This window comes from Arctopsyche grandis, chromosome 7 (assembly GCF_051622035.1).
Source record: "Arctopsyche grandis isolate Sample6627 chromosome 7, ASM5162203v2, whole genome shotgun sequence".
NCBI lineage: Eukaryota > Metazoa > Arthropoda > Insecta > Trichoptera > Hydropsychidae > Arctopsyche > Arctopsyche grandis.
The window spans coordinates 27,825,985-27,853,969 of NC_135361.1; the positions used below are offsets into that span (position 1 = coordinate 27,825,985).

Here is a 27,985-nt window from a genome sequence, read left to right on the forward strand (position 1 = left end):
TAGTTGTGACATTGCCGATTTTGCTAATGTAATCCGGCGCCGTATTTCCAATTCGCTGCCGCCGTTGTTAGATATGAGTGACCCCAGATAGACAAAATTATCAACCACATCTATACCGTTTAAAGCTGAGTTGTTGTTTTGCAGCTGTTGGTGACGGTCAATTATCATAATTTTTGTTTTGGGGCGGTTTATCTGGAGGCCAAGCACATTACTCTCTGTCTCAACACGACGGATCAGTTCGGCCATTTCTTCATGATTATTAGCTATGAGCGTTGTGTCATCCGCATACCGAAGATTGGATAGTTTTTTTCCACCAATGGACACTCCACCCTTCCAACCATCCAGTGCTCTACGCATTATATACTCTCCATATATATTAAATAGGTCTGGAGATAATATACACCCTTGCCTTACTCCACGTTGTACTCGAAAATTTGTCGAGTTTAGCGAATTGATTCGAACTACTGCATTGTTATCATTATACAAGTTATGTATTATCTTTACAAGATGCATGGGGACTCCCATGTCCAGTAGAACTTTCCACAGATAGTCCCAGTTCACAAAGTCAAAAGCTTTTTTATAGTCTATAAAACAAAGAACGGCTGGAGTTTGAAACTCCCGACATTTTTCAATGAGTTGACGTATATTCAGTATTTGTTCCCTCGTCCCTTTGCCTTTTACAAACCCTGCTTGTTCGTTCGGTATTTGCCATCCAAGGTAACTGCTCAAACGATCTTTAATTATATACAGCAATACTTTACTAGAGTGCGATATTAAGGCTAAGGTCCTGTAATTCTCGCATTTTTTTGTAGATCCTTTCTTGTGTAAGGGAATGAATATTGAATTGACCCAATCTTTCGGCCATACTCCGTTTACCCAGATCTTGTTGCACATATTACATAGCGCCTTTATCGCAGTTTCACCAAGCTCTTTCAGAAGTTCAGCTTGTATACCATCGCTGCCAGGAGACTTTTTACATTTCAGTTTCTTTATGGCATTTACAACTTCAGATGTCAAGATGTCAGGCTCCCTGACATCATCAATTAGGGAAACAATTGAGGTCGACGAACTACCACTGTACAATTCCGAACAGTATTCTTTCCATCGGTTGAGTATCACATCAATATCTGTAAGCGTGTTTCCAAATTGATCATCTATTGTCCAAGTTTTGGGTGAAAATTTTTGAGTGACGATTTTTACTTTGTGAAAAATATCCCTTGCCTGATTCTTTAATGCGTGTTTTTCTATCTCCTCACATATGTCATTTATATATTTAGCTTTATCCCGCCTACAACTCCTTTGAATATCTTTATGTAATATTGCATACCTTTCAAGATATTCTGTCGATGTTATGCCAGTTTGTTTAAGTCTTTTACGTTCTTTTATCTTAACCCAAGTTGAATCAGAGATAAAAGACTTACGATGTTCATTTTGCGGTGTTTGATGTTTTCTGGCATACCGAATTATGAGATCTTTAAAAATTTTCCAAGACTCTTCTACATCTACATTAGGATTTATTTGGAATTCTGCATCTTTTTCTCTGATTACATTGCCAAAATTAATTACATCATCATTGGTGAGTTTAATTGCTTTATTTTGATGTCTTTTAATCATTTTCAATTTCAGTCGAAATTTAGCAACAAGTAAGTTATGGTCCGATCCGCAATCTGCACCTGGATATGTTTTGACGTTATGTATCGATGATTTCCATCTAGAATTTATTAATACATAATCGATTTGGTTGCGGTGACGATCCCCAGGAGATATCCAAGTGTACAATCGCCTAGGATGATGTTGAAACCAAGTATTCATAATGGACATTTTATTTTCAATGCAGAAACTTATAAGTTTCTCTCCTCTCTCATTTTGAATACCCAATCCATATTTACCTACTATGTTATCAATGTTGCTATTATTACCGACTTTGGCATTAAAATCACCAAGAATGATGGTCATTTCTTTGTTTGAGATATTTGACAATGTATCGAGTAGTGAAGCATAGAACGCATTTATTTTAATATCTTCGGCATCTGCAGTAGGAGCATATATTTGAAGGATGTTTAGTTTATACGGATGCGTGTTGAGTTTTAAGTGTATAAGTCTGTCACTTATGGGGTTGTAGCCAATTAGTGCACTGGTTAATTTAGATGCTAAGATCACCGCGACACCGCTATGTGACGAATCTTGGTTACCAGAAAAATATATCGTATTTCCATTTGAAGTTTTATAATGGCCGTTGTTCTTCCAGTGCGTTTCCGAGATTCCGAGTATATCTAGCCCATGACTGTACATCTCTTTCTCAACAACCAGTGTTTTCCCAGGATTCAGGAGTCCTCTAACGTTCCAAGTACCTATTTTGGATTTGTTCCGTAAAGTTTCTCCAGTCGCATATTTTCCACATGATGCCTGGTGAGTCACATGCATGTGGCCAGTAGCCAATTTCACACCGTGAGACCTGGAACCTCGAAGGCGCCGGGTGTCAGCCGGAGAGTCAGACTTCTTCACACTTTTATTTTTGTACATCATAGTTATCTTGGGAGAATACTGCAGTGGATTCCCACTTCCTTCTACAGCGCAGTAAATGTTTTGACATCTTATACTGGCAGAGCTGCTGCCCACTACCAGGGATTTATTATAGAGTTTCCTTCTCTGTCAAAGATGATACGGTACCTTTGAAAACCGGGTTGTGCTTTTGTTAAGCGGCGGCACTTACTCGCCGCTGACCTGAGACCGTCATAGTGTTGTGTGACATTTTATAGAGTGAAACTTACCACGGATTCACTCATCACCACTCTTATCTCAGCGCTCCTTGTCCAGGACCACCATGTCGCCATGGCAGTTGACTGCAAGAGTCGTTCCCCTATTTGCAACTTGGGGACCTGAGCGGTTGCATGGAGCTCTGCTCTGAGCTTATTAATTACTCCGTGCGGACGGACGTGTGTTTCCATTTATGATATATTTACATATATAGACAGTTTATTCACAATCATAATATTTATGAAATTAGTACCAAACAATAACGTTAACGTTGAGTACAAGTATCCAATATCAAATATTAAATTATCAAAACTAAATATTAAATAATTCAACACTCAATATTAAATAATCAATTATGAAATAATTCAACACTCAACATTAAATAATCAATTATGAAATAATTCAACATTAAATATCAAACCATTCACTCAATATTAAATATGAAATAATTCAACGTTAAATATTATCAATACTATCATTAATAAATCAATCGACGTTAATAGTAAATTATTATCAAAAGAAATGTGATCGAAATTATGTGGGTAATTATGTAAATATGAAAATATTATAAATTTAAATTCCATTTAAAAAATATGAAATCAAGCATAGGTAATGATTCTGAATATGTACTAACTTGCGAGGCGCCAGAAGAGCTACATACTCATCCCAGCACCTCCTCTTTAGCTCCAATTTAACACAAAATTCTACATACTTATCGGGAACAACACACAAACACACGTCCGCACCGAGCTCGCTCAACCCGCGACATTGTGTGATTAATTAATTAATTGTTAATAGGGACCATATTTTTTTTGGATAAAATAAAGCACATAAAGAAACGTTTTATAACTTAAATGCGTTATAAGTTTATAACATTTATTATTTTACATAGTTTATAACATACAAAATATTATTATAAAATATAAGCACACAAAATCTAAAATTTTAAACAAACAAAACATTTATTTTTTTTAATACCGCAGGTTCGAGCTTTAAAAAATCAAAAAAAAAGACGCTCATTTTGAAGTTGCTTTGGTATAATGCATGCTTCTAATGTGTCTATTTTTAATTGGTCAAAATATTGTTTAATAACGAAAATATTGGTTAAATGGAAGCATTAGGTCCAGATTAACATAAGGAAAACTCAACGATTTCTAAAATGTTTTTGAAAAGAACTTTTTATCTGTGAAATATTCAAAACTTTCAACCCACCTAAATATGTATGTAAGCAGCGCTTGTCATTTTGTGACATAGCCTTTAATACACGAAAATCCACAGGATAATTTTCAATCAAATATGTATATTTAAGGACAAGTGACTAGAAATAAACAAATAGCTTTCCTTGATCTTCGTCCACAGAAGAATTTCTTCTTTCTTCGTAATAGAACCCATTAAAATAGGTAAAATACCATTTTCACGAAACATTTGTCAGAATTTTTTAAATACAGGTTTGATGAATTTATGAATTGCATCTTTAAATATGTCGGTGTTAATATTTTTACAAAATAAAGGACGAACGGGCAGTTTTAGAAAATAAATAAATCTAAAGAACAAAACAAAAAAATAAACGACTATCCCCTTAAATAAAGGACATATGGTCAGCGAAATCTATAATTTCGAAAGAGACTTTGTAAGTTTGTAAATATTGTTGGTGACGACATTTAAATTGGTTGAATGTTATATTTTTTTCGATTCAAATAAATTTAATAAAAAAAACAAATGAATATTTACTAGTAGATTCGTCGTGTTTCAGCTGTTTATTTTACAAATACTGAGCGAAGCCGGGTAAAACAATTAGTTAGACTATATTTACGTAGTTCAAAAGCACCAAGTACATATGTATAACACTTAGTGATTCTGATTTCTCGATGATTTTCATTTCTCGAGAAATAAGAATTATCAATTTAACTTCTTAAATTTCTCAAGAATTGTCAAAAAATTTTGATAAATAAAAAAATGTATATAAAACAGTAAAGTATCGTTTATTCAACATTATTGGATTCAAGAATACAATATATGTTTTCGCGTTATTGGAAATGTTATTTTTGGGTCTACCCCACGGGATCGAATTAGAAATGCACCAAAAACCAAATATCGGAAGGCAAAGATCGAAAATCGAAAGATCTTAAGTCGAAAGATCAAAAAAAAAGGGTGCATGGTAAACGGTTCATACTCACGTACATCCTCACTTAATTTGCTCGAACAGGATACAACAGGAACAAGAGGAACAGGCTTTTCCTCCCGTATTAATGTGCGCGCGCAGAATAAATACATAAAAACGGCACAAATAAATCAATTTTGCGAAATTATAACTATATTAGACTATTTTTAGTATTGACAGCAGATAGTATAATAGTAATCATAGCATTTGTTAATACATAATATGCAATATCGCCTTTTATTCCGGATTCGGCCAGACCACACTCTCAAGCCATGGCACGTAAGCAGAGACTTTTGTGTAAATACCCGGTGTACCAGCACGTCCACATCCTTTTCCCTTCGATGTAATTCCAATGACGGTGTAAGTGCAGTGTACCCCATAATTATATACTTGGATAGGACCGCCTGAATCGCCCTGGAAATTTATACATTATAAATTAATTTTTGGGTCTATCTGCTTTACCGCCTCCCCTATGTACATATCTAATATATAATTTCGAAAGAGACTATGTATGTAAGTTTGCATCTTTGGTTGGGAACTGGTATCCCAAATCCGAATATTCGAATACTTTTTGTACGAACTTATTTTTTTATTTTCAATCTACAGCACATTTAGTTCTATTTGTTCCGGATAATGATTCTTTAAAAATTTTAGTAATATCTTGAACTTCTAAAAACTACAATTGGGAACTTACTATTGGAAAATTACTATTGCAAACAAAAAAAACAAATGAATAAATGAACATTTAGATTCGCAATGTTTAAGCTGTTTATATTAAAAATACTGAGCGAAGCCGGGTAAAACAACTAGTCTATATATATAAAAATGAATGTGTGTGTGTGTGTGTGTGTGTCTCGAATAGGCTGCTAAACCACTGAACCGATAACGATGGAACTTTCAGGATTTGTTGTATGCATGTCCGGGAAGATTACTGTGAAAAAAAAATCGGGAAAAAACGGGAATGAGTGTCATTGCAACGCAATAATTTCAAATGTGTTCGCTACCGGCGTTTTTCCGACAAATGGGAACGGGAACGAGAACGGGAACGGGAATTGCATGCGTTATTATGGTTCAGCTAGTGTTAAATAAATAAAACATAACACGATAAATCCTCGTGTGAGAGCGATCGCCACATGAGATTTAATCACAGAGCTGTAACATTTGACATTTGGAAAATGGCCTCTCAGAGAATATAAAATATTTGTAAAGATATTTAGCAACAAATTGGTAGAATTTAAACTTTTAATAAACTATTTTCGGGAACTCCCTGGATGACACTATTGGATACATGTATGAGCCTGTAAATACCAGGTCTGTGGAGTAGGAGTCATAAAAAATCCACCAACTCCGACTCCGACTCCGTATTTTCTTTAATTAATAGTATTATGGTATGCTTTAACTAGTCTCCAATTTTATTTTAGTAAATCCAATATGAAATTTAAATTTAGTAATGTCTATAAAAATCATGAAATTAAACAAAATTATAAATAAAATCGTTGAATTACACGTATTTTGATGTGTTGTGGCCAAAACGCATTATTTCCTCGTCTCATTTCAATTCTCATATTTTTTATTAAATTAATTTGTTTGTGTATAAAATATATACACACGTGTACACTATGAATATACCAATTTTTCATTTACACCTATTTCATTGCTAAGAATTTAATAAATTGGATGACATGTCGATATATTTTATAATTCCATTAATTTTTTATATTAATGGAATTATAAAAATTGAAAATTGAAATTCGCTATTATTTTTATTACCAACAAATTTGAACGTCGGCAAGCAACGTAAATATTTCTAAAATCGAAGTCAGAGTCGGAGTTGGAGTCGTAGTCAGAATCGGTGTCGGAGTCGTAGTCGGGGTCTGAATCGAATTTCAATTCATAAGATAAAATCTGAGTCAGTACCTAATCTTGATGCGACTCCACAGTCCTGGTAAATGCACACATTACATTTAAAGTTGCTCAGAGCACAGACCAAAATCGTATTGGGGAGGCCTTCATCCAGCAGTGGATGATGAATATTAATGAGTGTGTGAGAATATGATGATGATTAGTTGATGAAAACAGGGGCCGCTAAATTTGTTTAAAAAATGACTAATATAAAACATACATACATAACAAGAATCTTTACTTTCCAATTCACTTCCATAACATAAGTGAATGTCCTCGGTGATACCATTAGGATTGCGCAAAGAACTTGGGTGCTTCTTGCGACATTTCTGGTTTGTGACTAAATTTACAACCACCTAAAAGTAATCATCACTATATTGTTAAAATCATAATTTATTTATTTATTTAAAGTTTACATAATATAAATAATATAATAATAATATAATATACATCCATAATATACATACACAATATATAGTGATATACACCAAAACGACCCTTTGTATCGACAAGTTCTTCGACATTTTTTCATATATGGGATACACCGTTATCGATCACTGTCAAGCAAGGATAAACACTATACATATATCGTTTTGAAAAGAATATCCCATGTACGGTACCATGAACGCCATATTTTTTCTATATATCTAAAAAAATCCCACATTCACGAGAAAGAAAGGAGTACTGAGCAATTTCCATTTGCATTATTATTAAATAAATAGATACCAAAATGTAAAAATTTCTTTTATTTTATGAATAAATAGATCCACTTTTTTTGTAACTTTAATTTATTTGATTAAATTTGGTGCGGCCACCAGACATTTCCATGGGACCACGATTATCACCTGTGCGGCCACGGTAAAATTTCGCCTGAGAACCACTGCTCTCGAGTTTCGAAGTATTTTATGTTTTCCTTTATTACAGTGTAATCATTGTATCAATATAATGTAAAGAAAAAACACATTTGATTAAACGGAAGTAGGAAGTATGTAGTTAAAAAATCGTATGTTGTTACCATATGATTTATTGTACATCACACTACTCAATTTGATATTTATATATTTTTACTTTATCTATGTATGTACGTAGTAACAATAGATGAAGTTTTGTGTCTAATACCGGAAGTAGGATTGAATTAGTTTACATGTCAGAGCTTCTCAAACATCTCCAAAATTTTCTTTATTTTAAATGAATAATTTACTTTTTATCGTATACATCGCGGGCGTTATTAAATTAGTATAAATGACAGGTGTTCTCAACCGTATCCAATATTTACTTATTTTTTTTTTCAATTTAAATAAGTAAATATTGGATACGGCTAAGAACCCCTAACATTTAAACTAATTCAATGACATCTTAAAATGATATTCAATGAGTCACAATGACATTCGCTTAAAATGTAATTGTTCAATTTAAATAAGAATATGTTGGTGTGGTTGAGAACACCTGTAATTTATACTAATTTAGTAACATCCGCGATCTATACGATAAAAATTACCATATACATCGATAGATATATAAAATTTATATAATACCATAAAAAGTTCCTTTTTCCATTAAAATAGGAAAATTTTGGATTTTTGAACATTTTGTCGCTTGAAAATTAATTCCGTGGACATTTTGTCGCGTGAACATTTTGTCGCGGGTACATTTTGTCAGTGCACAAATTTTCGGGTACATTTTGTCGTTGAACCTTTTGGACTTGCACCAATTGTCGCGTCCCCACCTACATTAGTACGTAGATTGGATTAGACTTGGATTGGTATTGAATAAGAACTGCTTTCTACCGCGATAATCTCGATCAAAAGTTAGCTGTTATAGTATTAGTTTACTTATGTACTTACTGTTCCATGCCACTTGATTAGTTCTGTTGACTGTAATCGCATCAGGTGGGTACTCACACTCTTCTACACCTACTTAAAACTCTTACTGTGGATGTTGGAATCGTCACATCACTGGGACAACATACTTTCCATCCATTGCAAAGCTGAAAATTATTATGCATATAATCACTGGGACAACACACTATAGGAACTTCGCAAAACTAAAAAGTATTATACATTTAGTGCAAATGTAGGTATATACAGAATCAACCGATCAGCTGAACGACATTTTACATTTCTCTACCATCAAAAGCATTAATGGTCATATTGGATGAGTTTATTTGTTATTTTACATATATTATATTTAAGAAGTTGCATACCTCTCTACTGTTGCGACGTTTTTGGAGCTTTTCACAAAAGCGCAATTCCTCGCAAACACCCGGTAAGCCATTTTTAAGTGTGCTATCATCACCTGAATGAACGTGATCTGTTATTTAAGGAATTTATTTATGCCTTTTTTATATGAATGCAATTAGAAGTCAGCGCCTAAAATAGTTAAACTTTTAAATATCACAGTCTCTAAAATATTTTTTTTTCAACAAATATAGACGAAGGACATAAAACTTACTTCTGTACAAAATTTAAATTCGCACTTACTTTCTTCGGTTTGAGATATAGCCAGTTCAAAACTTCTCACTGTCCACGACATGTCTCGAACAAATGTAATTATTATTGTATCAAGGCATGTAAATATCTACGTACACATAGAAAGAATATGTTTTTACCATATACATAAGTATGTGCGTATATATTTACATACATACGTATGTATATTTGCGACGCGTATCAGAATGGAGGTAACTGGGGGGGAGAACTTTTAACCCAGAGGTCACGATTATAAGATCTTTGATTTATATTTAACTCTATATACATATAATTATACAAAAACACTGGTGTTTCACGGAGCCAAAATAAGTGTTCCGCGGAGCCTAAATAGATATTGCACAAAAATTTGGAGTAAATTAAAATAAAAAACATATGTATTACATATAACTTTTAAAAAAAACTCAAGTAAAAAAAAACCTGCAGTGAAAAAATAAATGTATTTAAAATAACTGTAGTAAAAAAATGATTTACTAAAATATAAATAAAATAAAAAGGCAATTTAAAAAATATTTCAACAACAAATGTACAAATGTGTGGGATTTCATGATTAAAAATTCAATCAAAATTATGATCCCGGCTTAAACTAATGTAATTAAATATATTACTAAGAGGTTTGGGCCGCGTATACATACATATATACAAATATGCCAGGAAGGCTTAACAGGTAAACCCCAAATGCGCCTTCCTGGTCCACATACTTATTACATAGATACATGTAAATCTAAACAATATCTGACATCTATGGTCAGATATTACAAACATCGTATTAATACGATAAATATCTATGAATAACTTTCATGTAACAATACGAATTTTATATTCGATAAACAACCACAGAGACATACATATATGGTGTGCAATATGGCGAAACAGAAAAAACAGAAAATTGGGAAGGAAACGCCAATTATATAGGAATCGTTTCAATGAAAATCAGAAAAATTGGCAAATTCTGATAAGAAACGATCGATCTCGACAAACCAAGGTCTGGCCAACAGCGAGACTCGAACTCGGGAATCGAACTCGTAACATCAAGTACGAAATAATTCAACATTCACCACTAGACCACGCTGCTGGTTAATATATATCATCATTGGGCCGGTAGTGGACATAAAGCACTTTTATTACATACTGAAGTGAGATGGCTATCTACAGGAAAAGTACTTTTAATACTTTATGAACTTGGAAGTGAATTATTAGTATTCTTGAGGGCACAAAATAGTTTGGAACAACGTTTCATCAACTTTAAAAAAAAATCCATCCTGGTTCATATATCTTGCACATCTGGCGGATATTTTCACAAAGTGCAATTATGTAAACTAATCATTACAAGGAAAAAGTATTACAATTTTTAATACGAGAGATAAAATTGCATATTTTGATAAAAAAAAACACAATTTTGGATTTCATCAGTTTAATCTAATAATTTTGATTTGTTTTCCTGTCTTACATGAATTTTTTAATAAATTTAATTTTAAAGTTGATAAAGAAGTTTCACAAGTATTTTTAGAACACCTACATAACTTGAAAACAACTCTTTCGGAATATTTTCCGAAAACTAGTAAGGACGATTCTTGGGTTCGGAATCCATTTTCCGTGGCAGTTAAACCAGTAGGCTTAAGAGGGCTGTACACCCGAAACCTTAATTTTGTTACCGTTCCTTTCTTCGATATATATATTGAGTGTATGTATATATTGAGTAAATGCGACAATATATATCAATATATATATTGAGTGAATGCGAAAGTTGCGCTTCGACCAGATAAAACGTATTTTAAATTGACAAAATCGAGGTTTCGTATTCTACTATTTTCACCTCCAAAACTGGACCAATTTTAAAAAAAAATTCCTCATCGGTATGAGAAAGATACTTTCTGTGCATCTATCGGCGTATTTTTTTTTTAAATCGACCGTTAAATAAGCACGCTGGACCCGTTTTGTGGGTGTAAAAAAGAGGCGATTTTATAGATATTTGGCGGCTCCTAGCTCCTATAAAAAATAATTAATCAAAAAAATAAAACGATAGATGCACCCCAATGGTGGATATCCATAGAATATTAAAAAATAATTTCTCTAGTGCCATAATTGAGGAAGGGAGAAGTATAGTACGTTTGTATGGACAAGGTGCTGCTGTCCAGCCCTCTTAAGCGCAAGTGATTATGAGAGTTTAATTGATTTAATTAATGACTCCGATTTGAAACAAAAATATAAAGATCAGCTTTTACGGAAGTAATCAAATGAATTTTGGTCTAGTCTGACTGAAGAGTATCCCAATGTGTCAAAACAAGCTGTCATTTGTTTACTTCCGTTTTCCACGACGTATTTATTCGAAGTGGGATTCTCTAATTATGTTGCAACGAAAACAAAATACAGAAATAGACTTGACGCATTTACAGATATAAGAATTCAACTGACCAATATTGTGCCTGATATAAAAAATTTCAATTCAAGAACTCAAAATTTAAAACAAAATATATTTTTAATATCTTTTTTTTTTTACTATTGTTGCGTATGGGTGGGCTTGCCCATCTTGCGAGTAATATAAACAAACAGATAAGTTTTTATCGGACATACGTCGAGCACCAAGCGTCTAATGGTCCGTACGCACCAAACCAACGACGATTTTGGGCCAACTTTTAAAACCAGTAGCGTACAAAATATCGAAATAAAAATGAAATAAAAAAATTGAAATTAAATATCAAAATTAAGCTAACGAGCGAGATTGAGCTAAAATTAGATCATCGTTGATGTTTTGAATTACAACAATGTTTTGAATTACGACAAAACGCATTACAACCAGAGAAATATTATAATTACGAGCGAAAAAAACCTTGTTATTGTTTCTTATAAGTCGTCACGATACACTACTGTGTTTCCCCCTTCGGAAATATTTAACCAACGAAGATTTTGGGCCAACTTTTAAAACCAGTAGCGTACAAAATATCGAAATAAAAATGAAATAAAAAAAATTTAAATTAAATATCAAAATTAAGCTAACGAGCGAGATTGAGCTAAAATTAGATCATCGTTGATGTTTTGAATTACAACAATGTTTTGAATTACGACGATATTTTTTTTATTTTTTATTTATTTATTTAACATATTAGCCGCAGTGACATTACAGAGATCTCCAACGCGTCGCTGTGGCCGGTCATTCAGTAATAATAACATGATAACAGTAATAATAACTTATAATAATAACAATATTAACACAACATCATTAAAATCATAAAATCATAAAAAAAAGAAAAAACATAGATAAAGTAATAACAATCATTAATATTTATAATAGGCAAAATCAACCACTGGCATTCCTCAACAACCACTCAACCAGATTAGTATATTTTATATTGAAGAGGTCAATTTCACCAGAAATCCTGTTAAGCAGATATATCGCTCTAGATATAGGAGCCGTTGACAACATATTTGTGCGAGCCACAGGAGGAACAAACAAATCACGATTTCTCAAGTCCCTGAATTTACAAGGTGCATTAAACCTAAATTTCTTTAGAACCTGACGATTGTGTATTATCCCATTCAACAGCTTAAAAAAGTGTCTTCCCAGTAACATATTCCGACGAGACTCCAATGAGTTGAAGCCTAACGCCCCTAATAGGAATGCACTAGGATATAGCCAAGGATAATAACCACACTGTTTCAAATAAAGATATCTGAGAAACCGTTTTTGGATTCTCTCAATCTTCAATGAATGAGTTATATGGGTAGGATTCCATATAATAGAAGAAAATTCTAGAAAACTACGTACTAAAGATTCATAAAGAATTTTAAGCACCAACGTACTCTGGAAAGGTTTGCTAACTCTTAGTAAGAATCCCAGCATTTTTGTTGCACGCAAACAAATATTGTCTATGTGTCGTTTAAATTGAAAATTATTCGAGAACAAGACCCCCAAATCACAATATTCATCTACAAACTTTAATTCAACACCACTTAGGCGATATGGATAAATCAAGCGATTTGAAGATCTTGTCACATTGAGAACACAGCATTTTTGAATGCTAAAAAATAATTTATTATCGACAGACCAACTTGACAGCGCATCTAAGTCCAATTGGAGAAGGGCTGCGTCACTATGAGACTTAACTGTCTTAAAAAGCTTAAGGTCATCGGCGAATAAAAGATAGTCTGAATACTTAATTATTTTTGAGATGTCATTAATGTAAATTAAAAAGAATCATGCACAGAGTCGTCAAGCCAGGTTTCCGTTAGTACCAGGATGTCAGCACATTGAATAGCCGAGTTAGAACCTAATTCATCCAGTTTAGATTTAAGGCCTCGTACATTTTGATAGAAAATGCTTATATTATGCATTACAACCAGAGAAATATTATAATTACGAGCGAAAAAAACCTTGTTATTGTTTCTTATAAGTCGTCACGATACACCAATGTGTTTCGCCGTCGATGAAATATTTAACAAAAAAAATGTCGGTGATTTGTCAAAGGGTTTTTTTTTCTTTCGTCGAAATAAAATTAATAATCACACATTATCCGATAAATTTTACCTCTGAGATGGATTTAATTATTTGATTTATTTCGACGAGAGAAACAATTGAAGACATTATCCGATAAAATTTACCTCTGAAATGATTTAATTAATTGATTTATTTCGACGAGAGAAACAATTGAAGACAAAAAAATTTCCTTTGATAAAACCGACAACGTCTCGGATTGAAGCCATCAACTCGGTCACCCATACTTACACATGATATATGCTCAGTAGCTGCGCATTACGGGGAAGTAAAAATAATAATTCTTTGATTTTTTTTTCGATCTTAGGCGTATCTACGTAAGTCAAAACATCTTCGACAAACAAAAGTCGAGGATTATCTGTATGTGATTGTTGATGATCTAATTTTAGGTCAATCTCGAAAATTTATTTAAATTGGGCATGTTCTGTTTTAACTTTCAATATTTTATTTTAATTTTAATATATTGATTATAATTTTATTTTGATATTTGAATTTAATTTTAATATAATAATAATATTTTTAATTTTGATATTTAATTTCAATTTTTAAATTAAATTTTTATTTCGATATTTTGTACGCTACTGGTTTAATCCTGCTGGTTAAATCGTTGGACCAAATTCGTCGTTGGTTTGGTCCGTACGCAGCAAAATACGACTGATGCTAAAATTATTTAGATCTGTCTGTGGACAGAATGTCACTTGACAACAAAAGCCTTTTCAATCGAGGTCAACCCAGGGCATGAACCCGAGTACCTCCCGATGGCTAGAATTAACGCAACTACGCTGCTGGCAACATGAACATGTTGAATGAAAATTAATGTTATTTATGGATATATTTAATAAAAAAAAAAACTAATTCCATTTTCTAGAGTTGCTCTTGATATTATCTCGGTATATTTAATTCCTAATTCGATAAAAGGATTGGATATTTTGGAAGGTTGAATACAAAGTAATGATTAAAAATAAAATTTAAATTCAATTATTTTATAATTTCTGTTATTCATTTTTGTAAACTTGTATTTTATTTATTGAGCATATACAATAAAATTGGCCATTTATTTTTACATACATACAGAAATGTTATTAAACGTACATATTTTTAAATATTAAAATAAGGAACACAAATATATAACCTTTACAATAACAATAACAATTTACAAAGTGAAACTAATAAAACCTTATCCTGCGCAACATTTTGAAAATGAGCATATTTGACAAAAGACAAAAAACGATCACAATAAATACGTATGTAAATAAAATCAATTTTTCCAAATTACATATAACTATTTTAGATTATTTTTCGTTTTGACAGCAGATAGTTTGTATAATAGTAAACATAACAATTATAAATACATATTATAATATGTAATATAACCTTTTATTCCGGACTTGGCCAGACCACACTCTCAATCCACGGCACGTAAGCAGAGACTTTTGTATATATACCCGGTGTACCTGCAATTCCACATGATCTTCCCTTCGATGTAATTCCTATGATGGTGTAAGTGCAGTGTACCCGATAATTATATACTTGGATAGGACCGCCTGAATCGCCCTGGAAATTTATACAATATAAATTAATTTTAGGTCTATCGGCATTGACACCTCTCCCAAGGATGTTAAATACATAAAACATAACACGATAAATTCTCGTGTGAGAGCGATTGCCATATGAGATATGATCACAGAGCTGAAACATTTAACATTTGGAAAATGGCCTCGCAGAGAATATAATATTTATAAAGATATTTAGCAACAAATTGATAGAATTTAAATTTTTAATAAACTATTTTCGGGAACTCAATGGATGAACCCATTGGATACATGTATGGACCTGTAAATACCAGGGCTGTGGAGTAGTAGTCGTAATAAATCCACAAAGTCCAACTCCTTTTTTATTATTTTGTTTAATTTATAGTATTACGGTATGCGTGAACTAGCCTCCAATTTTATTGAAATAAACCCAATAATAAATTGAAATTTGGTAATATCATTAAAAAAATCATGAATTTAAATAAAATCGTTGAATTGCATGTGTTGTGGCCAAAACCCATTGACTCATACATTCTTTTTAATTCTCATTTTTTTTTTATTAAATTAATTTGTTTGTGTGTGAAATGTATACACATGTGTACACTATGAATGTACCATTTTTTTATTTATACCTATTTCATTGCTAATAATAAATTGGAGTACATGACGAAATATGTGATTTTTTTATATTTCCTTTAATTTTTTATTATTATTTTTACTATCAAAAATTTTATATGTTGGTAAGCAACGTAAATTTTTCTAATGTCGTTCAAGTTGGAGTCCGAGTCAGAGTTGGAGTCGTAGAAAGAATCAGTGTCGGAGTCGTAGTCGCGGTATTTCAATTGATAAGTTGAATAAGTTGAGTCGAATTTCAATTGATAAGATAAAGTCTGAATCAGTAATCTTGAAGCGACTCCACAGTCCTGGTAAATGCACACATTACATTTAAAGTTGCTCAGAGCATATACCAAAAGCGTATTGAAGTGGCCTTCATTCGGCAGTGGATGATGAATATCAATGAGTGTATGAGAATATGATGATAATTAGTTGATGAATAAAGGAGCCGCTAAATTTGTTTTATGGTGCGTACGAACCAAACCAACGAACGGCCTCTGGGCCAACTTTTTAAACCAGTAGCGTACAAAATATCGAAATAAAAATTAAATTTAAAAATTGAAATTAAATATCCAAATTCAAACTATTATTATTATATTAAAATTAAATTCAAATATCAAAATAAAATTATAATCATTATATTAAAAGTAAAATAAAATATTTAAAGTTAAAACAGAACATGCACAATTTAAATAAATTTTCGAGATTGACCTAAAATTAGATCATCAACAATCACATACAGGTAATCCTCGACTTCAGATGTTTTGACTTACGAAGAAACGCACTAAGATCGAAAAAAAATCAAAGAATTATTATTTTTACTTCCCCGTTTATTATTATTATTTTATTCTCAGTAACTGTGCTTTAGCACAGTTACTGAGAATATATCATGTATTAGTATGGGTGATCAAACGATCGTCGCTAACCCGGTGTGTTGTCGGTACATCAAACGGATTTTTTTATTCTTCAATTGTTTCTCTCGTCGAAATAAATCATCTCAAAGGTAAAATTTATCGACAAAAGAAAAAAAACCGACGCGCGGTTTTTTTTTCGACTCGATGTCGATCATCGACGGCAGGATACATAGCACGACTTTTAAGAAATAATAACAAGATTATTTTTCGCTCCTAAGCAGAGAAATTATAATATCTCTCTGGTTGTAAATGCGTATCGTCGTAATTCAAAACATTGTTGTAATTCAAAACATCAACGATGATCTAATTTTAGCTCAATCTCGCTCTCTATAGCTTAATTTTGTTATTTTAATTTAATTTTTATTTCGATGTTTTGTATCCTACTGGTTAAAAAAGTTGGCCGAGAAGCCGTCGTTGGTTTGGTCCGTACGCACCATTAGAACGACTGATATAAAACATACATACATAACAAGAATCTTTGCTTTCCAATTTACTTCCATAACATAATTGTATGTCCTCGGAGATACCACCAGGATTAAAAAAAGTACCTGGGTACTTTTTGCGACATACCCGGTTTGTGAATAAATCTAGAGCCACCTGAAAGTAAATCATCAATATATTATAAAAATCATTATATATGTACATATGTATGTATGTATGTATGTATATATATATATATATATATATATATATATATATATATATATATATATATATATATATATATATATATATACATATATACATAAATGCTCGCAATATGTATTATGTATATACAGTCGAACTTGGTTATTACGAAGCTACATATATATCAAGTAATGAAATTTTATAATCGGTATAATTTATACTACAATAATTCACTGAATCTTAATGCTTCTTCAAATGAACTACTGCATAGTTTTTAATTTTTTTAGTGATTGATTTTATTATAAAAAAATTATAGATGTCCGTTGGTGTTGTATATTCGTACACGCTTTAAGTTCTAATTTGGACGCAGTTTTATCAAGATAAGTCGCTCACGTACACACAAGTAACGCAGCTCTATGTGTGGTTGTGGTGGACTTGTGTGTCCGTGTTCATCGGTGCGCGCCTTGTGTGTCCATGCGCACCTAATAAGCTCGACTGTATGCACACAATTGCATGTGTATGTATATTTGAGATACTTTGATTAAAACATCGCTTTTGGTTCCATTTTCTGTCATTCCCCAGCCGATAGCCATAGCTCTGGAGGCATTCACTTGATTGCCGACATGAATACAAGCAGGAAGAATGGCATTGCTATATGTCACTCTAAAAATACAAATCCAGTTAAATTTATTCCACTGTTTTAAGGTTTGATATCATATGTTACACTTACGTTGAGTTGATCTTTAGTAGAGCTATGTCATTTCGCTTACTTTGTGAGCTGTACCCGGGATGTTTCTTCTTATCTACTATTTCGTAGATAAAACCTTCTTGACTATTCAAATTCAAGGCACCCAATCTTACATATTTCACGCTGACGCATGATGAAAAAAAAAATGAGTTCACTTTAGCATTTAATTAGTTACATAATAAATTAGCGCACACAAAATATTTTATTTATTTATTTTTATTTTTTTGACCATTATGGCATTACAGGAAGAACCTAATGCGCCACAATGGCCTACACAATAAAATAATAAAATATGATAAGATAAGAGAGGGAGAAAACAAAAATTAAATAAAAAATTAATAGATACAACAAAAAGCAAAAGTAAAAAATTAAAAAAAAAGAAAAGTAAAAAAAATAATACAGCATTTAATCTAATCATAAAAAACTTTATAGTAATTAAAATTTAAATAAGAATAAAAAATGACTTCTTAAACGAAAACCATGTGAAACGTAAAAGAGGTTAGTAAAAAATACAAATAAGGGAATGTCTTGCACCTGGAGCCTGTTCCGATAAATAAGAACAAGCTACAAATACAAAACATCCCTGCGAGGCCCAAATGGAAGAGAATAGATCAAGATACTACTCATACATCACATTCAAATTAAGAAAGTAATGATGAGCGCAGCTTACCAGATAAATATATTAAAATGATATCCGATAATCTACGCTCACCGAGGTGGAAAATATCGATATTTGGAAAATATTTTATACCAGGATCGGTCCAACCTAAGGTGACTAGATTTTTTTTATTTTATTTTTACATAGATATATACCAGGAAGGCTTGACAGGAAGACCCCAATGCGCCTTCCTGGACAATTAATTACAAACAATGCAGCATTTTATTATTACATAAATCACTGTATTTCTAGAAGCTGAAGAACACGAAATAACAATTAATTACAGAATTAATCCATTGAGACATCTATGAATTTAGATTTTCGTGCATAATTTTTACAAATTATACACACAATAAATACAGAAGATTTGTGACAACAGTAAAGATGATTTTTTGCCAATTTTGAGGAACCGTTTCAACAATGATCAGATAAAATTGGCAAACTCTGATAAGAATCGATCGATTTGGAATCACAAATAACCCCAAATCTAACTAGCAGTATGGCGAATCGAACCCACTGATCACTTGGTGTTAAACATACACGCTAGCATTAAGCAATACTGCTGGCTAGATGATAGGTATAAGATGAAAGAGTCTACTACATTTAGGATTAACTTATAAAAAAATATCTTGAGGACCACTGTATTCTTCATATATTTATTTACTTTAGCCTTACCTTAGACTTAGTATAGAGTTTCGAATTATTTAAGTGTTTTCCTTTATAACAGTGTAAGCATTGTATCAATATCATGTAAATAAAAAACACATTTGATAGACCAGAAGTAGGAAGTTTCTAAAAAATCGAAGTTGTTACCATACGATTTTTTGTACACCACACTACTTAATTTTATATTTATATATTTTTACTTCATCTATGTACGTAGTAACAATAGATGAAGTTTTGTGATCATGCGAAAATTGGAACTCGAGATTTTGACTGATTCGAACTCTGATCACGTTTTCATGATCTAGAAAATATGTATGTGTGTGTGTATATTAGGGATTTTTTGAACACCGTTAGTCCTATCGAACTGAAACTTAGTATTGGTTACTGAAATTCTTACCGACAAGACGTAAATATTTTTCAAATATTTAAATTGACCGGAAATGGTACCTCCCCTCTTTTTTTTAGTTTTTGAATTAAATTTTGAATCGGACTGAATATATTTTATATGTAATAAAAATTATAAATTTTATAACCTTATATTCTTTACTGAAACGGAAGTAGTACTTTTACTCTAGAGGATCGAGATTTTTTTATGTTTTTCTCAGAAACCTTTTGGTTTATTGAATTGAAATTGCATATCTGGCAATTTAAGTTTAAAACCAAGTTATTTATAAAATTTGGTAAGCATCCGTCGACCGGAAGTGGCAGTTTACTCTTGTTCGATTTTTCTTCCACTATATTTTTCGACCCTTTAAACATCTGTGATCTTCACGAAAAAAATCAAATATAATTCTTGTACCAATTCGATGAAAAGAAAAAAAAATCACTATATTTAATAAACCGGAAGTGAGATTTTTTCTTCTTAGACAGGTCAAAAATGTTGTGGCCACTATTCTGTCCACACCCCTGAACGTATCAAGCTTAAAATTTATATTTGTATTCTTTATGTACTAACTTAGAGCTGACAAGGTTTTGGTCAGAATTCATAAACCGGAAATAGTATTTTTTTTTTTACTACGGCTGAATTGTAAAAAGTAATAAGCTAGTCGATAAAATAAATAGTTTCCGGAATACTTCAGTATAAATATATGTACATATACTGGTTATCTCACCTGAATTGCCTGTTGTACATACAATGTGCAGCTGTCATGACCCATCGCTCACTGATAAGAGTACCACCACAGTCCCATTCGATTCTTCCTATTTCTTCATTCTCATATCCAAGGGCTGCCTGAATGCATTTATTAGTTTAATCAATATTACAGATATAAATGTGTGTGAATTGAATCTAGCTTGTTTATTTTATATTCATCTACATACATAGGTCCTATATTTTACATACATATATACAAATATACCAGGAAGGCTGAACAGGTAAACCCAAAAAGGGCCTTCCTGGTCCACATAATTATTACATAGATACATGTAAATCTAAGCAATATCTGACATCTATGGTCAGATATTACAAACATCGTATTAATACGATAAATAACGATGAATAACTTTCATGTAACAATACGAATTTTATATTCGATAAACAACCACAGAGACTTCTATGGTGAGCAATATGGCGAAACCTAAGATATAACAATAACTAAAGGTTCGCAACAGAAAATTGGGAAGGAAACGCCAATTTTTACAGGAATCTTTTCAAAGAAAATCAGAAAAATTGGCAAAATCTGATATGAAACGATCGACCTCGACAAACCAAGGTCTGGCCAACAGCGAGACTTAGCGGAAATCGAACTCGTAACATCAAGTACGAAATAATTCAACATTCACCACTAGACCACGCTGCTGGTTTGAATATAATATAAATATTAAAACAAATAGTCAATTACCATGTGGGGAAATTCATTACGCTCTGCAGCTGTACCGCCATATACCAATGTTTTGACTGTGTGTTGACATGTGTCAATTCGAATTTTGGGTGAACCCGGAACGAAACCAAGGCGCTTGCAAGGAAACACAGAGTCCGCCAAGTCAATGCATTCTAAAACAACAGATGTGTCAATGTGAGATTGTCGCGGTAGATCGGGAGTAGGGCATCCAATTCCAGAAGGTTTTTTCAACACCGGGATTGCGGTGCTGGAAATTTCCGATCCCGGGATCCCGATCGGAATTCGGAATATTTCCATACGCTGCCCAACCGTCCGAAATTATATGTGATCCAGGCAGTACATGTCGGAGTATTTCATCAGGTAAAAGTCGGGTTAATTCACGACACGGCAATACTTGAGTACTCGCAAAACGCAGCCAATCACAGGAAGGAGCGGGTCGACCGAGCCTAGCGGGTCCGCCTCGTCTAGAAACCCGACTTTTACCATGATTTGGACATGCTAACGACCAGTTTTATTATTGTTGATTTATTTAAGCGCTCAAAATTTAGCAATGGTTTTTTATTCATGTCGTCCTGTTCGCCCTTATGCAAAAATTGGAATAAAGAAGAAACATGAGTTCGACGAGCAAGTGAATCCTTCAGTAGAATAGCTAAATCGCTTTTTCCTAAATTGTTCATCATAAAATTTATAATCGTGTCAGCTGAAAGAAGTGTTGCATCAGGACGACAAAATGTTTTCACCAAATCATGAATCAATTCAAATTCTTTCTGTTCAAATGAAACGAGTCAATCCACATCAATCAATGACTTTAAAATACAGTTTTTAACTTATAAAAAATATGCTATTCCATCGACTTTTGACGTCAATTTTTAATTGAATTTCTTTTCAGTATTGTACAATACATACATACATATATGCTACAAAATCATTCATAATATTTTTAAAAACATATTTAGCAAAATAATGCTGTTGTTGACGACGAAGAGTGCACACGTCGAGAACACGTGTTCAGACCGATGGTTGAAACACAACTGATTCTCAAAAATCTGTATAAAAAACTAAATTTTCCAGCGTATGACCTAATATAACGTTGTTTTATGTTTTATAAATATTATTTTTGTAAAAATTATATATTTAAATCAATTTCTGCCAGCACCGTAACCCCGGTATTGAGACCAGTTTATCTATGGCGATTAGGGAGTGATAGCCATAGATATAAAATATACATAGATATGCCTTTACATACAAATTTTGTTGGAGATGTTGTCGCCATTAACTGAGGGGTGCGGGGGGTTTAACTAGCGGGGAAGTGGTGAAAAAAAGCTCGGCGCAGTGATCGTCAGTGGTCAGCAACCAGTTTATGTACATATGTACATGCACTGAAGTATTATTTTATTTATAACTTTATTTTATTGGACACTCCGCGTGACAGTAAACCAAACTAATAAAGCAATATTATGAAAAAAAATATTTAGCTATACACACTATATTAAACTAAAAATGTATGTTACTATAATAAAACCATCATTAACTATTACAATATTTAAATATTAGTAACTTCCACAAGGATCAATTTTAAAGCTGACACTTTAATATTTAGTTCGTTGTTTATAGTTTTAAACTTAATGTCGATTTCTGAATTTCCTTCAGTGCCAACAAGATATACGTGTGCATTTAGAGACATCTGTGGCAGAGGTTGTCGACCGCTGTTCAATCACTGCCTACAACACTACATACATCACGCCGATATTTCATTATATGTTAAAATACTACTATAATTGAAGACATTATATATTAATTCTTACTTATGATATGTGATGCCATCCGCCTTTTTATGTTTTCTTGAGTAATTGTAACACAATTTCACTGAACACGTTGGCATTTTCGAAAAATGTCAATCGACCTTCCTACTTAGAAGCTAACTAGCTACTGAGAGAGAGTGTGCATGATCTGTAATTTTTTTTGTTTGTGCATGGTCTAACAGGGTGATCGGCTTAGAGCGTAAGGGCGTATCTAAGGTATTCTATATCTATGGTTAAATTTAGAAGCTTTTGAACAAGAACTTCTTTCTAGCGCGATAATCTCGATCAAAAGTACCTTACATATTATTGAGGCTATTATAATATTAGTCTACTTATTTACTTACTGTTCCATGCCACTTGTTTAGTTCTGTTGACTAAAATTGCTTCAGATGGATATTCACACTCTTTTGCACTTGAAGGAATGTAAATTCTTTGTGTGGTTTTTGGAATCGTCACATCACTGGGACAACACACTACAGGAACATTGCAAAACTAAAAAGTATTATACATATAGTGCAAATGTACATATGTATGTATGTGCATATATAAAAATTCAACCGATCAGCTGACAGACATTTAACATATCGCTGCCATTAATAGCAATAGTGTTCATATTAGATGAGTTTACTTGTTATTTTACACATATTATATTTAAGGAGTTGCATACCTCTCTACTGATGCGACTTTTTTGGAGCTTTTCACAAAATCGCAATTCCGTGCAAACACCCGGTAAGCCATTTTTAAGTATGCAATCGTCACCTGAAAGAACGTGATCTGATATTTTAACCCTTTGAGCTAATGGTTGTAAAGGTGTGTTTAGATTCTCTAATATATCTTGCAACAATAAAAAATAATTCTATTAATGAATGTATTTTACAAAACTAGTTCCATCTTCGTCGTTGTTGTTAAAATGTAATGAATGCTCTTGAAATTAATGAAAATCGATCGCGTGATATGTTTTGGGGGAAATATCGATACATACATATGTATATTATATTAAAAAAGTGATGCTTCTTCCAATAATCACCTCATCCGTTCAATTTGATCGTTCCCATGTGCAACAAGAGACCCATAAATACTCAACAGTTAGAGAATTCCATCGGGTAATTCTGCTATGGTTATAAATTCAGAAATTAATCGAGTCTATCAACGTAGACACGAAATTGCACGGGTTACACGACACAGGTTCAATGCTACCTGGAGAGGCTTAGCAAGTAGTATTCTTGTTTATTTTATACTAGTGGTTTTACCCGGCTTCACTCGGTATTTATTATATAAACCGATTAAACATGGTTAATCTTATAGTAAAGGTTCATTTGTATTTATTAAATTTATCGAATTAAAGAATCGAAAAAAAAATATTTAATGACAGCCAATCAGAAATGAATGGTTTTTCTTATATATAAGCAGTGTCGGCTCGTCCATACGCACTGCGGTACTGCAGCACCCCCAAGGAAATTGAGAAAAATTTAATATTATTATATACATAAATTTATGTATATTATATGAAAATATCAATATTATTCAAGCGTGTATTAAGCTCGCCCGCACGCCGATACATCCAATAATGATCATACATCGCGGTACTAACATCAGAAAGTGAGGCATCGTTTATGATTTTGTGCAGTACGGTTTTCGATGGAATATGCCGAGTGGGCGAAGGAGGGGCGCGGGGGCAGCCAGAAGCTTGGTCCGTACTGCACTCCCAACAGTTACTATACACATTTCTTGTTGCGTTCGTGTGTGTGCGCGCGCTTGACACGCCCGTAACTTTTCGTCAATTCTTCTGCACCTTTTGTCTTTCCTTCTACACCTCTTACACTTTCTACGTTTCTACACTTCGTTCTACACGTCACTTTAAGTATTTAAGATGGTATAAAAATCAAGAGAAGCTGAGCCAATGTTTACAAGAACTTAAATTCTTAACAGATTCTACCAATTTACTGAATACAATTTTTCACAAGCTAATGCCGCATGTAGAAATTATTTATAACCAAATGAAATCTAGTAATATCGATGCATTTTCAATTAAAGAAAATTTAAAAAGTTTTACTAATGTCATTATACAAATACGAGATTCTTATATATCATTATACAAATGCGAATAGAAGCCAAAAATATGTGATGCATATATTATGTGCATATATTATCGCACATATTATAAAAGCCAAAAATATGTGCGATGATATTATCAATTAAAAGTCGTGAAATTATTTAATAAAGAAAATTTTGAAAAGTACTGAAAGAAAATGCCAATGGAAGATCTACTACTAACCGTTGAATCATATCCAATGCTAGATTATGAAAAACTTCAAACTGAATTAGAAGTGTTTTACTCAAGGAAAGAAATGCATAGAATTAATCAATTTATGCAAAGTTCGTGTGGAAATAACAAAACTTATTCAAATTCTGCTTACAACTTTAACTACCTCTGAGCCAAAACGGTGTTTTTCATCAATAAATAGAATAAAGACATACATATATAAAAAACACAATGGTTCAGGAAAGATTGACGGCATTGTCTATGCTGTCAATTGAAAAAAAATGATTATGAACAGTGAAAAATTTAACGAAAAGGTGATAGACCTTTTTTCAAGGAAAAAAGACAGAAGAATCAATTTTATAATGAAATAAAATACATATAATGTTTAATTTTGATCATTTTGATGTTAATAGTGAAATATAATCCAAATAAACATTTTTTAATCAACCGCAGCACCCCCAGATATCTTATCCACGAGCCGCCACTGTATATAAGTGAACCGGAACTGAAAATGGAATCGGGATCCGCAACTGAAATAGTAATCGTGATCCGGAATTCAAAAAGCCATCTGAATCCGGAACTGAAACATTTATGGAAATTCGGAACTAAAAAAGTAATCGGTATCAGGAACTGAAACAGTAATCGAGATCCGGAATTGAAACAAATCGGGATCCGGAACTGAAACAGTTATGGAGATCCGGAACTGAAACAGTAATTGGGATCAGGAACTGAAACAAATCGGGATCTGGAACTGAAACTGTTATGGAGATCCGGAACTGAAACAGTAATCGGGATCAGGAACTAAAACACTAATCGAGATCCGGTGTTGAAAAAGGCATCCGGATCCGGAAATGATAAAATAACTGAAAAAGTTATCCGGAAACAGAATCGAAATCGAAAGCGGAGTCGATATCGTCGCCATACAAACTTGATTTGTATTCGATGTTACCAACCAAAATTACATTCTCACATACTCAAGTCTCTTTCGAAATTATATATTAGATGTACATACATGCTCAATGTACAACGTACATCGGCGTTCTTCAAGCCGATGGACATGTCGGCAACACGCCGATCGGCGTTGTACGGCATCGAAAGGATTAAGGTAGTAATTTATTCATGTTAAATAAATAATAAAATAAATAAATAAAATAAATTTTCGATATGAATGTAATTAGAATTTAACGTCTAAAATGGCTAACTTTTCAACCATCAATCATTTAAATGGAAAAAAAATGTATACAGTATAAAAATATTTCATTTCAAATTCAATTCAATTGTATGCGTTGCTTGGGCAGGAAAAAATTTAAATTTTTATAAAATATAGAGTGAAAAAGAAATAATTATAGGCGTTTAAGCAATTAAAATCTGACAAAGCTAGATGACGGCGAAAAGGGATATTCACCAAGCAAACGCCGAAGCGATCGCAGTAGGCGAACAATGCGACTGAACATTTTGGGCGATTAACGTCAGGCACATATTCGTGGGAGAATTTTCAAACGTGTCTAATACGATATTTTTTCACCATCGTAATGGCGGATGATACCTTTACATTGATGACCAAAATGATTAATATGTCAAAGTATGAAAACGATTGGATAAGAGGCAAAATTTTTTCTTAATAGTAATCGAAAGAGAAACATAAAAGAGGTACATATGTTAAAATCGTAACGCTTATAAAATTGTATCATGTAACTCTTATAAACAGTCTCTAACATTTCTTTTTCAACAAATTTCGATGACAAAGATAAATATGTACATAAGTATATGCTAAATTTAAATTCTCGCTTACCTTCTTCGGTTTGAGATTTGGCCAGGTCAAATACAAATAAAAATAAGATAATTGCAATCGCAAAACTTCTCATTGCCCACGACATGTCTCGAAAATAGCCTTATGATCACTAATGGTTGACCGTTTGAATGAAGACATGTATGCACATATGTACCTACAAATACACACAATTTTTTTTTACCACATACATATGTATGTACGTATATACGTTTGTACGTACGTATATACATTTGTACTTACATATATATGTATATTTATAGGTATTTGCGACACGTATCAGAATTAAAGAAACGGGGAGTTAGACCTATTATAAGAAAATGTCACGATTTTAAGATCTTCGATTTATATTTAACAAAAATATCGACAGTTTTTAAAAGAAGTAAAATTTATTTTTAAAAATGATAATGAATTTGTATATTTATATATATAAAAATGAATGCCTGTGTGTATGTGTGTGTGTGTCTCGAATAGGCTGCTAAACCACTGAACCGATTGCGATGAAACTTTCAGGATTTGTTGTGTGCATGTCCGGGAAGATTACTGTGAAAAAAAACGGGGAAAAACGGGAACGGCAACGGGAAAAACGGGAATGGGTGTCATTGCAACGCAATAATTTCAAATGTGTTCGCTACCTGCGTTTTTCCGACAAATGAGAACGGGAACGGGAACGGGAATTGCATGCGTTATTATGGCATTGCAACGCATGCCGGGGTTCAGCTAGTACGTATA

The 27,985-nt window shown here is 32.6% G+C and overlaps 1 protein-coding gene across 3 annotated transcripts; it reads right to left on the reverse strand.

The window, feature by feature from the left end:
• Positions 1-4,719: 4,719 nt before the first annotated feature.
• LOC143914521 (venom protease-like) lies at positions 4,720-27,482 on the reverse strand. 3 transcript variants are annotated; one of them, XM_077434780.1, is made up of 9 exons: positions 27,257-27,367; positions 23,869-23,960; positions 23,546-23,693; positions 21,400-21,551; positions 20,671-20,789; positions 18,217-18,357; positions 18,023-18,149; positions 7,045-7,176; positions 4,720-5,332 (listed from the first exon to the last, which is right to left on the reverse strand). In XM_077434780.1, exons 1-9 carry the CDS (start codon positions 27,339-27,341, stop codon positions 5,156-5,158), a joined length of 1,173 nt encoding a protein of 390 aa, XP_077290906.1. In that variant the 5' UTR covers positions 27,342-27,367; the 3' UTR covers positions 4,720-5,155. The 3 variants fall into 3 exon arrangements, with proteins under 3 accessions (XP_077290906.1, XP_077290907.1, XP_077290905.1); XM_077434779.1 differs by lacking the exons at positions 4,720-5,332; positions 7,045-7,176 and adding exons at positions 14,768-15,352; positions 17,325-17,456 and having other exon boundaries at positions 27,257-27,482; XM_077434781.1 differs by lacking the exons at positions 4,720-5,332; positions 7,045-7,176; positions 23,546-23,693; positions 23,869-23,960 and adding exons at positions 14,756-15,352; positions 17,325-17,456 and having other exon boundaries at positions 27,257-27,410.
• Between the last annotated feature and the right edge of the window lie 503 nt (positions 27,483-27,985).